The sequence below is a fragment of the Podarcis raffonei genome, chromosome 1 (assembly GCF_027172205.1).
Source record: "Podarcis raffonei isolate rPodRaf1 chromosome 1, rPodRaf1.pri, whole genome shotgun sequence".
Taxonomy (NCBI): Eukaryota; Metazoa; Chordata; class Lepidosauria; order Squamata; family Lacertidae; genus Podarcis; species Podarcis raffonei.
The window spans coordinates 92,178,493-92,190,652 of record NC_070602.1 but is presented as its reverse complement, the minus strand read 5'-3'; the positions used below and the strand labels follow the sequence as shown (position 1 = coordinate 92,190,652).

The 12,160-nt window shown below is 42.1% G+C and overlaps 1 protein-coding gene across 1 annotated transcript; it reads right to left on the bottom strand.

The window, feature by feature from the left end:
* Window positions 1–2,972: 2,972 nt before the first annotated feature.
* LOC128402882 (tetraspanin-6-like) lies at window positions 2,973–11,477 on the bottom strand. The gene is made up of 6 exons (XM_053367299.1): window positions 11,293–11,477; window positions 9,611–9,685; window positions 7,582–7,677; window positions 6,885–7,034; window positions 3,524–3,607; window positions 2,973–3,153 (listed from the first exon to the last, which is right to left on the bottom strand). The coding sequence occupies exons 1-6, from the start codon at window positions 11,461–11,463 to the stop codon at window positions 3,085–3,087; spliced, it is 645 nt and encodes a 214-aa protein (XP_053223274.1). The 5' UTR covers window positions 11,464–11,477; the 3' UTR covers window positions 2,973–3,084.
* Between the last annotated feature and the right edge of the window lie 683 nt (window positions 11,478–12,160).

Sequence of the window (12,160 nt, the reverse complement as noted above, 5' to 3'; positions counted from 1 at the left end):
CTGTTTTTCTGTGGGCTTTATTTACTGTTAATTTTTCATCTAAACACCACCTGAAGCTTGATTTTGTACTTCAGAAAGTGGTGGACTCTCCTTCCTTGGAAGTTTTTAAACAAATTGGATAGCCATCCATCACGGATTCTTTAAGCTGTGATTCCTGCATTGCAGGGGGTTGGACTAGATGACCTTTGGATTTCCACACACAATTCAACACTGGAGGCAATTGCCTTCGGTTTTTTCCTTGTTCCCACCAGCCTTTCCTTTCTTTGTTCCCACCATCAACAGACACCCTTTTCACACATCTGAATATTGAGAGGGAGGAATGAGGGAGCAGCTTTGTTTGTATACTTGACCTCCATATATTCACCACAAAGGCCTGAGCAACCTTTGGGCAAAGACTGAGCAGGATCCCTCGGAATATAGAAAGCAGCTGGGGTGGGGATGTTTGCTCAGGTCTTGTAATGGACATGGAGGTACTTGACACATTCAAAGGACATCTGAAAAGCAATTGAAACTAGCACTCGAAGAGCTTTAAACCACTGCTGTGTAAAAATATGGCATTTAGCCTATATTGAAATGCATTAAAGGATTTTGAAGTTAATTACATTTGAAATAGTGACGCCACAGTGTAGCTGAGGTACTCTAATGTCAGAGAGGTAGCCTGGTTTACGAAGATCCCAGTTTACAGAAACAGTAGAATATTAGCTTATCAGGGCTAAATCTTGCAGTGCAGCACTGTAAGGTTTTAATCATACAGAAGTTCATAATAGGTGGTGGCTGAGAAAAGATTAAATAGCCTTCCCCTTTTGGGAACATTCAGCTTGATGAAATCAAAAGCTTGCATCACATTTAAGAAGCTGATCGAAATCAAAGCAGTATTGTACTATTCCTGTTCAAAAGGTGACAGCTTGCGTTTTAGCCCCAATCTTTATGATTCCCATTTCCACAAAATTTTTCATTATCTTGGATTTGATTACCATTGTCCCAGCCATCAAACTAACTGAGGTGATGTCTTGTCAGTTCCCATTACCAAGACTGCTATAATTCAAAAACTGCAAGGTCCTAAAATGACTTAACATCATTTTCCAGGTGTAGTTATATAGTTATTTCTGAAAGGGGACAAGAGAGAGAGAGGAGAAGGAGGAAAGGAAACTTCCAAAGCCACTGCCTTCATTTCTCAGAACAGCTTGTATAAGTTATTCATTATACTAGAATGAGCTTATAAATAGAAGTTTTGTTGTTGAAGCTAGAAAACTTTTACATAGTTAAGTTTTTAATTATAAACATGGTTATCCTTGTTAAGTTGTCTGCGGAGAACAGCTGTATTACCAGCACGTCGCAGTGAGGGGTGGCTCAATATACTTGGTTGCTTGAGGGGAATAAGGTCAAGAAAAGACTCTGCCCTTCCACCGGTCATCTTTCCATGTGCAGGAGCCAGCTGGACTGGCAGCTGGGACAGGGTCTTCCATTGCCCCCAAAAGCGACAGACTAGGTTCAAGCCAGAGGCAGCTAGCTCATTTTACTTCATGGTAGAGCTGCTCCTGTTCACACACACACACACACACACACACCACTTCCTCTAAGCAGGGCATATATCCTTTCATGGGGAAAAAATGATCAGTGCTTATCAAACTGGACTGGGGAATTAGCAGTGGGCCTCAGGGTCACAGCCTGCCTGCTGCCTCCTGCCTCGCCTGACTGCTGGCAGAACCCCACCAGCACACAGCATCGTCACATGTGGAAGTGGAAGTAGGTTAGAAGGCAAGGTGGTGGGACAGAAAAGCAGAGGAAATAAGGGAAATGGACAATTGGGTGGATGGACTGGCTGGCCAAGTGTGGAGGAAGAAGGGTAGGGGTGATTGGGTGGGGAGGGGGGAGGGCAGGAAAGCAACCCGTGATTATGACGCTGATGAACCTTCTGACTACACACACACAGCCCACTAAATCTTCCTTCCCCCCTGGTCTCCAGCTGAGCCAGAAGGCTTCTACTGCCCAGCTCCAAGGTAGCAGCTACCTTCTTCTTTGGCGATCACTCGTAGCTGAGTAAGATTGTCTTCCATAAACAGGGTTTTAACAATGAGTCCATACCTCATAAGGACAAGCAAGCATTGGGCAGTTTTGCTGAGAAGTCAACAGCAGTGTATACATACCAAATAAAGATGGTTGGGAGATGGGGAACTTTGGCAGGCAGAGAAGGGAAGTCTCTTCTCAAGGAAGAGGGCAAGAGGGTGCCTTGAAAGGTAAGTAAGGGGGGCATGTGTGCACACACACACACACACACACACAGTGGCGTAGCGTGGGGGGTGCAGGGGGGGCCGGCCGCACCGGGTGCAACATCTGGGGGGGTTAGGGTTAGGGGGCGCAAATCCACGGGTTAGAGGGCGCAAATTACTTGCCCCGGGTGCTGACAACCCACGCTACGCCACTGCGCGCGCGCGCACACACACACACACACACACTGAAATAGGAAAGAAGCAGAGAAGAGAGGAAAACCTATTAAGAGAAAGAAATAGACTTAAAAAAAAGGAGCACGAAGGAAGAATGAAAGAAACTGGTAGCTTGGGGTAGGTCCAGAGGGCACATGCTAAGAATGGAATTAAGCGTGGAGAAGAAAGCATAGGAGCTGCATAAAGACACCAAGAGGCAATGTGTGGGGTGAGTGGGTGAGGACCTATACAACAGCAGCACCTCTGCATAAAATTCTGCCTGAAATGGGGAGGTGGGTTCATAATATCTCCAGAGCCACTATTTCTGTCCTGAGAAAAGCTGAATTGCGGCAGGAAGTTCCATAGAAGGAACTCACGAATAACTTTTTTAGCAATTTGCAAAGAGGGATCAGATATCGAGAGAAAGTGATGCAACAGAAATGGTGCTTCCATCCGCAGCCATTTTTTGAGCAGTAGGTCTCAATTTGTATAGCCATTTGAAATGGGCCATGGGATGGTAGAAAGTTTGAGAACTACCACACTGGAGTGATGTAAGTATTTTATTTATGCACTACACAACAAGCAGGACCCCCAAAAGCGCAGCACTGTTAAATGTTTTCTTCCAATCCCAGCTACAGAATTCACATCAGCTTCTTGAAACTTATTCAATATGTTCATAATTTTCTTTTAGCGTTCTCAGCAGTAGATAGCAAAATGGAATCCCAAATAGCTAAAAAGAAAGCACAGAACATACAGAAATTTTAGGATTGGGTACTTGGGTACTTGAAACACAAAGAGGGAAGACGCAATAGCTAGACAGTAATCAGAACTATTTTGCTCTAGATGTATTTTTATATATACACTGGGGCAACCACTTGCCTCATTGCTTCCAATGTGAATTATAGGGATTGTCTCCTTACATTAGAAAAAAACATTTTTAGAAAAACCAAATGCATCTGGCTGGTCCTTATTTCTAAATTTCGAAAGCCTGGCTCTCACATTTGTCAACATCAATATCAAATAGCACCCATCTATAGTGTTTAAATCTAGATCTACTTGATAGACCAGTCTAACACTTCAGTTTAACACTTCATGCTTACCTGTGCAACTCCAGCAAAAATCCCAACCCCTCCAAGTATAGCAATGTGCTCTTCAACCCAATTATTCAGTTTTAGAACACACCCCTGGAGAAAGAAAGAGAAAAACCTGATATTTTAATTGCTGCAAGGGGCACCTTCAAAATCAAAGGCAGAACTTTTTAAATAAATGAAAATCTAAGTTTCACATTGTGATTAAGATTCCTACACACACACACACAAAGGGGGAAAGGGAGAGGGAGAGGGAGAGGGAGGGAGAGAGGGAGGGAGAGAGAGAGAGAGAGAGAGAGAGAGAGAGAGAGTGTGTCTTCAAACAGAGGCTCCAGTTCTTTTTATTCCTGCTGTCTAATTATGATAGAAAGTAGTGATGCCCATCATTAAATCCACAGGCAGCATTCCTCGACTCCCAACTCCCACCAGTGTTAGCTAAATCATATCCCCATATCTTCCTAAAGGCAGTAGGTAAGGGGACCATCACAGGAGGCAAAAAAGCTGATCTCCTCTACCCTCCTCCCCAAAATGGTTGATAGATGGGAAAATCAGCAGTCATTGCTTTTTTTTGCATGGGAAACAGATGGGGAAGCCTCCAAGGGTTAAACAACAAGAACGAGAACCTCTAGCTACAAATGAATTAATGCCTCCCCCTCTTCACAAGAAAGAATCAAGGTGGAATGCAATGTCCAAGCCAGCTTGGAAGGTCTGGAGGTTTTGCAACATTAAGACTCATTTATCAAGCATCAGATCAGGGCTTAGACACAACTATATATGCAGTCTAAAACAATGTAGATCATTGTCTTTTAGAAGTTTTTATCTGGAGAGCCCAGCCATGCCACATTCCTAACCTGGTCCTTCATTTAAGAGCACTTCTGGAGTCTGCTACCAAGAGTGCTGGGACCAAAGTCCCGAATCAGTTTGTGATTTTCAAACTCTCAGTGAAATCCAAAAGTTACTGCAACAGAAACTTAGACCTGGCATGCAAAGAAAGCGTTAGCAAAGAAGTCACTTAAAAATGAACCGGCCCAGAAATGGCTAATGGTGAGAGATTATCAGCAGATATTTCCTTTACGTGAGCCATGCTTCCCTGAATGGGCAACCTCCTTCCTGTCTGGAAGATGGGAGTATAAGTTCTTCAGCATCAGCATTTAGAATCTGGGCAGAGTAAGATCACTGGGAGTTCAGTGGGAGTTTCAGGAAACTCCTACATGAATTAGTGATTGTGCTGCTAGCTTCAGTGCAATATGCTTGCATTAATGTTACAGGAATACAATGGAAGTCCCTAGTGCGTACCTTGTGTAGGGGTACACCACTGAACATCCTGCTATTTATGTAAATAGGATCGGTCTCTTTTCCCTTTCATAACAGTACATGGAGTTTTGCTTTGTCGTATCTGAACACCAAACCAAAGTGTTGGAATTCCAAACGTTCCCCATCAACTTAGAACTCAGGACAGATCTAAAGGATGAGGATGGTAGCCTGATGTTTTTCATGCATATTAAGTATTCCAAGTGCTGGTCACACTGAGAAATATGATGTCACACCAAATTTGGTTAGGCTCACTCTGGTGTGTGTGGTGGGGTGTACACATTATAGACAGCTACATTAAGAGACAAGCGATTTAATGTGTTCTCTGTACATGCAACAGCTCTTCCTGTTCACAGATGCATTGATGTAAAATGCGCACGCTATTTACTCATTTCATTTAACAAAACGTACACACTGCTTGTGATTTACAAACAGCAATCTAAAACACTCATTTTAAAATACCAATGAAAGCAAACCTTAAAAATAAATTGAGAAAATGTCAAAATATAAAATCAGCCAATTTAGAACAATATTACATACTGCCACATTGAAGGATCATTTGCTTGCAAGTGCTGAATGGAAATTATGTCACACTTGTAAAAGTGCAAGATCCATAGGCTGAAATGGCATATATTGCGATCCTTTAAGTAAACTGGTCCCAAGCTGTTAAGGGTTTTATATAGTAATAGTGACACCTTAAATTTGGCCTGGTAACAAACTACTAGCCCGTGCAGAACTCAGTGCAGGTGTTATATGCTGATAAGGTCTCCCCCCCCCCGTTAGTAATTGTGCTTTATCATTCTGTGCTAACAGTAGTTTCTAGATCAAGCACAACAGGAGCAACACATCAAGTTCATTGCAGTAATTCAGTATTTATATGTGCTTGGACTACTTGTGGTTAAGCTATACCAGTCCAGGAACAGCTGCAGCTGCCACACAGAGTTGAAAAAATGTGCTCCTACCTAGGCCTCCAGACACACAGCTGACTCCAAAATCACCCCCAGAATGCAAGTCTGCTCCTTCAGAGGGAGTACCTAGAGATGGGAATTGGCCAATTTCTCAGAGGCGGGAACCACTCACTCAGAGCACCTCTATCTTGCTAAGATAGAGTTTATTTTCCCTTATCTGGTCCACCACTACATCTAGGCACCAGTCTGGGGCTCACCAGGCCTCTCCCAGTTCAGATTTTATGGAGACAGAGATGAGTGACATCAGCAGACTGATGGCATCTTGCCCCAAATCACCTAATTTCGCTCTCAACAGCTCCATATAGATTGTTATAGCACTGGGAATAAAATAGCGCCCTGTACTCCTCTGTAGCAGAACTCCAAGGGAGACAAAAAACACACTCCCAATGTTACTCTCGACTATGCCTTATAGCCAGGGGTTGGGGGGTCAAGAGGACACATGGTTGGGCATATAGCCACAAGCAAATAATAACAACAATTTATTATTTGTACCCTGCTCATCTGTTTGGGTTGCTCCAGCCACTCTGGGTGGCTTTGAGCATATATAAAAACCTTACTAAAGCATTAAACCTTAAAAAACTTCCCTATACAGATGTTCACATCATCAGGCCACATAATCTGAAATCAGTTCCACAACATGTCAAAGACTATAGAATTGGATGCTTCCACTGAAGCTGCAGAGTCAAGATAATTCAGAAGTCGGGTGACTTTATCCTCACAATGTGCAGCCAGTTATTCACAGCAGGCCCTCAAAGGCTCCAGGGGGCCCTTCCCCCACAGTGGGATTCAGCAGTCTCTGGACCACCTTAAATAACTCTGCTGGTTGGCTACTAGAAGCTGCGATGCTAGCTGCAAAATGTGCCCACATCACGGACCACACTGCCACTTGGTAGACATGATTATGTGCACTAATCTGTGTTTGGTTGACTTTAGAGGGAGACTTGCACTCTAGTTTTCGCCTAGCTCTAGCCCATTTTATTTGCTAGCACATCCCTAACTGGTTGCCCACTTTGAAGGATATCCTAGTTTCAAACACACATTTCCCTTAAGAGACAAGACATGCAAGATGTGGTTTTTGACAATATGATGTTTACCTGCTGGTTAATGCCTGCTGTGTCTTTGCTTAGATCTGTGATGCAGTTTTCCACAGGTACTCTGCAACAGCTTATTGGGACAGATGAAGAGAGAGATCCAAATGTTGTGTTCAGCCAATCAGTATAGTTTTCTGCACCACAGCATTGGAACTAGAGTGGAAGGGAAAGGAATTTAGGTTGGTAAGCAGTGGAACAGATAGTGTGGTTGTTGATGAAAGCCTAGCAACTCTTCTTGACAACAACAAAAAGTATGAAGAAAGATTCTACTTATACTAATATGCTATTCTGCTAAACAGGTAATCTGAAGGCGCTATGACAATTTGTCACAGCCATAGGGTGAATACTAATTTCTTTTATTCCCATTGTCAACTCTAGCCAGACAGGTTTTGCAAGGGTTTTATTTTAAGCCCTACAAAGTCTTTTTCAACCAGAGAAAATGGTGGGACAGAAAATCTCAAAAAGCAATCATTCTATCATGCCATCTTCAAAGTTGTGCCTCCTTGACTTAGAGGGATTCTTCCCTTTTCTTTCTAGAACCAGTGGGTTTTCTGGTCTAATCCGATAGCCTTTAGATGGCAACATAGAAAGACTGAAAAAAAATATTGTTATTCACGCTTGAGCTTCTTAAATGTTATCAGAATACTGGGCTTCACCATTAGTCCTCTGCTCTTTATAATTGAAAAGAAAGTTTGCTTACCTCTGTCTGTAAAGAGTCCACCCCTTTGGTGATCTGCACTTCTTCATTATATTTGTCCAATGTCTTCAAGGTATCACTCAACAAAGTCTGATGCAACTGCATTAACACACACAGGGTTTTCCAAAGGCAGGAGAAAATAATTTGCGTGGAGGGGGGTAGAGCTAAGGAGAACCATTTCTTTTTATGAAAGGACTTCAAGCACACAAGTGGAAGTTGTGTCTTAATCAATCAATTGGACTCTTACTGAGTGGGCCCTTTCCCTCCACTTAGCTTGGCTCCCACAATTCTGGCCATGAAAGTTTAGGCAAGAACAGCATTTGGTATGCTAGAAGGATCCATCTAAAATAATCACTTAAATTAGGACTACACAATATTATCTTTTCTGTGTGGCAGGTAAGGAAGAGAAAGGGGAATTCAAACATCTGAGAGACACTGGCACATTCAACAGGTGGGTCATTAACAAGTTACAAGGTTCCAAGCATAATTACTAGACTGCATATTACTTTACTGCTTCCAAGCTAACACCCCCTTTGTACATCAACTTGCAACACATAGGGTCTCACTCAAGGCAGAAGCAGGAATGGAAATCCATTTACATATTTTGGTTAAGGAAGCACTTCTTACACTAGCTCTGGAGAAAAAATGTGGACCATCTGTGGTATAGTCTAACATTGTGCAGAAGTGTTTCCGTATTTTCTCTGGTGTTTCAGTTTAGTGGCAAACCCTATGAAGACATGACTGGCACTAATGTTTCTTGTAAGACTTCTGGTTTAACTCATTTGCTTTCTGAGGTTTGTCCACCTTACCAATTGGGAAATGTAGCCAAGACAAATTATTTTCATACTTTCTCCCTCAGCCTTTCTATTCCATATTTATTGAGCACATTGTAGGCAGTTAAAAGCTTACACACAGTTAAATATCCCAAGAAAAACTCAATTCAATGCTGAAGATTTAATTAAAAATGGAATGATGTGTTATGAAGCATTTATAAAGCAAATATAAAAGAACCACATCAGGACCACCCTCTCAAATTAGAGGAATAACCTGAAGGCCTTCTGTAGGTAGAGACCAACACGTATAGAGGATAACCAGGGAAGACTTGCCCCACCAGATTCAATCCTACTTCTATCCACTGAAGCAAATAGTATGTGCTTCAGATTAAGAACATGGGCTTCAGGACTGGGAAGATCTCTTCATTCCACACCAGTTTTGACCAAAAGGCCTGTTCCAGTTACATGAATTAGTAGACCACGGCTGGTTTTCAGGCTATTTTGCAAGTGGGATTCAATCACATATTGGCAAATTCAGGTTGGAGTAGTCTTCTAAACCTGCTGCCCAAAAGTAAGACACATGGGCAGGTAGGCTATGTGACTGATGGGACAATTCAGCAGTAATTAATTAATTAATTAATAATTATTATTTGTACCTCACCCATCTGACTGGGTTGCTCCTTTGGGCGGCTTCTAGCAAATACAAAAACTTAATAAAACATCAAACATCAAAAACTTCCCTATACAGGGCTGCCTCCAGATGTCTTCTAAAGGTTGTATAGTTACTTATCTCCTTGACATCTGATGGGAGGGCATTCCATAGGGAGGGCACCGCTACTGAGAAGGCCCTCTGCCTGGTTCCCTGTAACCTCACTTCTCACAGTGAAGGAACTGCCAGAAGGCCCTCGAAGGTGGACCTCAGTGTCTAGGTTGAAAGCTGGGGGTGGAGACGCTCCTTCAGGTATACAGGGCCAAGGCTGCAAGCACAAGCTATTGGATTGGGAACGTTTATTTAAAAAGGCTTTTGTTTTATTGGAGGGGGACAGAGAAGGAAAGAAATACCGCCTTGCTGTGGAAGGTGGTAAGCACAGGAGTGTTATGTATCGGTTCGAAATAATAAAATATGTGCCCATCCCACTTACTGCAATTGCCCACTTTTCTTTGTGAATATTGACTTTAGGTAAGACTCTAGTTCTACATCTCTCCAACATCACCAAAAAACTATTTAAGGTGGTGCCTTGTTTTAGCACAAAACTTACCTTATGTCTGTAAGTGTAGGCGACAGCACCAACTGAGATTTCAAGTACCAACAGTGCCAACAATATGCCTATGAACTAGAAACGAAGAGTTGCTTTCAGCTTAAAGGTCATTTTCTTAACAACAACAACAAACATCAGGATTGTGCTAAGTGGTTTTTTTAAAAATAATTGCAGAAAATTGCATTGGTGCCCTCATTTTTTTCTTATTTATCTACCCAGGTCTCCCACATCCCCTAGTCTAATTTTAATTTATCTGAGATGCCAAGTTGATTGTATGATGCCTACAGAGCCAAATTCAACATTTTGTCCATTATCACTGGCACCAATATAGATTAAGAAATGAAGTCACACTTAGGAATAGTCAAAATCAAATGGCTGATCATATCTAAGTTCAGCCTTCAGGTCCATACATGGTAAATTAACCTGCTGTGGTTAAAGTGTATACCACTGTTTATATGTTCACTTCTAAAACAACATATTTTGGGGCATGTGTTCAGTATTAAAAGCCAACAGGCACACACTCGGATGGAGTAGTTTTCCCAGCTGAACAAGAGAACAGGGTTTGAGATGAAGAACAGTTACCTACATAGGGAGGATTTTTTTACTTATCACAAAGTATACTCAAAAACTCCTTCATATAAGATATGTACACATTAGCGGCTTAAAACACAATGCATTTGCACATTGCTAAGTACACCAGAGAGGTGGCAGGGATACCTGTTTGGTACCCCCTCCAATTCCCATTCATGAAGTTGTCATCCGCACACACGCTGCCATCTGTGAATTTGCAATGGATGTCTCAAAGTTACACACCTCAGCTTGTCTGCGAATGGAATGTGGTTTAATTTGCCTTTTGGATTAAAGCTGGTTTGAGGGAAATCACATCAAACAGCAGTTTTTCCTCAATAAACCATAGGATAGCTCTGCATTGTGGGTAATGTGGTGTGTACACGCAAGCCAGGAATGGGAATACAATAGAGGCAGAATAATGGCTAATGTGTACAATGGTACCTCGGGTTACATACGCTTCAGGTTACATATGCTTCAGGTTACAGACTCCGCTAACCCAGAAATAGTGCTTCTGGTTAAGAACTTTGTTTCAGGATGAGAACAGAAATCGTGCTCCGGCAGCGCAGCAGCAGCAGGAGGCCCCATTAGCTAAAGTGGTGCTTCAGGTTAAGAACAGTTTCAGGTTAAGTATGGACCTCCAGAACGAATTAACCCGAGGTTCCACCGTACATGGCCTATGGTCTTCAGAAGGTTTTTACTTGCTCTAAAGACAGGTCATTATACCGTTTGCTCTGAACCTAATCTGTTTTGAGTGAGGGTGGGGAAATCAATTGTGCAAGATTACTAGTTTATTTCTTGCCTATTTCTTATGCTTAGGCAACAATACATTTATTATTTGTGGTTGTCAGGACGGTTGCCTAGCATAGTTCTTCCTGTGGGTATTACAAGGAATTAAAAGAATGGGTGAGAGACCTAAGCGCACCTCCCCATTGGATTACACAACCCAGATAAGAAAGCACTGCAACTTTAAAAAAACAATTCAATTACAGTATGGCATCTCTTGACCCAGCCCTCCTCTGTGCCTTCAGAAGGGTAGAGGTTAAGATTCAGCTAAATTTAAAGGCCTACTCATGCTTTGGATCTGACTTAGAAATCTGGGTATCATTACTTACCAATTTGATCAAGTTTGGACTGTGTTTTAGTAGAGCAAGTTTCCCAAAGGCTGACGAAAGGACGACAAGTGTGCCAATAACTGTTATGATCACAGGGACTTCTGAAGCAGCATCATTTATCACTACATAGATATCACGGAGCTTCACCTGAACAGATACTCCAATGGACATTAACACAACTCCAGAGACCTAGAATGTTAAGAGTCAATAAAAGAAGCTGTGAAAGCTTACTCTTGAGGAAACATGCATATTAGTCACACAGTTTATAATAATAATTTAAAAAATGACAAACAAGCATTGTGTAACTTGTTAAATTGCCCCCTAGTCTCTGCATTAAGGACTGCTTTAATTTCCCCATTGTAAATCTGATTGCAAATGATCAAGCCTTGGTGTATCATCCTGCATGGGCTGGCTGTTCCTATGTAGAATATAAAAGCTAATTTATATCAGTACAGTACTCTTTCAGGCTTTGTTTTTTTACCAGTTCTAAGTTGCATCATGGAAGGCCTGGACTTGTACTGCCTTTCCGTTTCACCCATACCACCTCTTTATCTCAATATAAATACAATCAGTTTTGTATTCATCCTTTTTCTTAAATTTTGTGTTGCATAAGCACTTCTTTTTAGGAAGGAGGCCAATAGGAAAGTCTGACTTTCTCATTATGTCTCAATACAAGGGGAGCCAGTGTGGTTAAAATGTTGGACTAGGACCTTGGAGACCAGGGTTCAAATCTCCAGCTTGCCATGAAGCTCGCTGGGTGATCTTAGTCTAGTCACCGCCTCTCAGACTAACCTACCTCACAGGGTGGTTATGAGGATTAAATGAGTTGGGGAAGAGCCACGTATGCTACTTTGAACTCCTTGAAAAA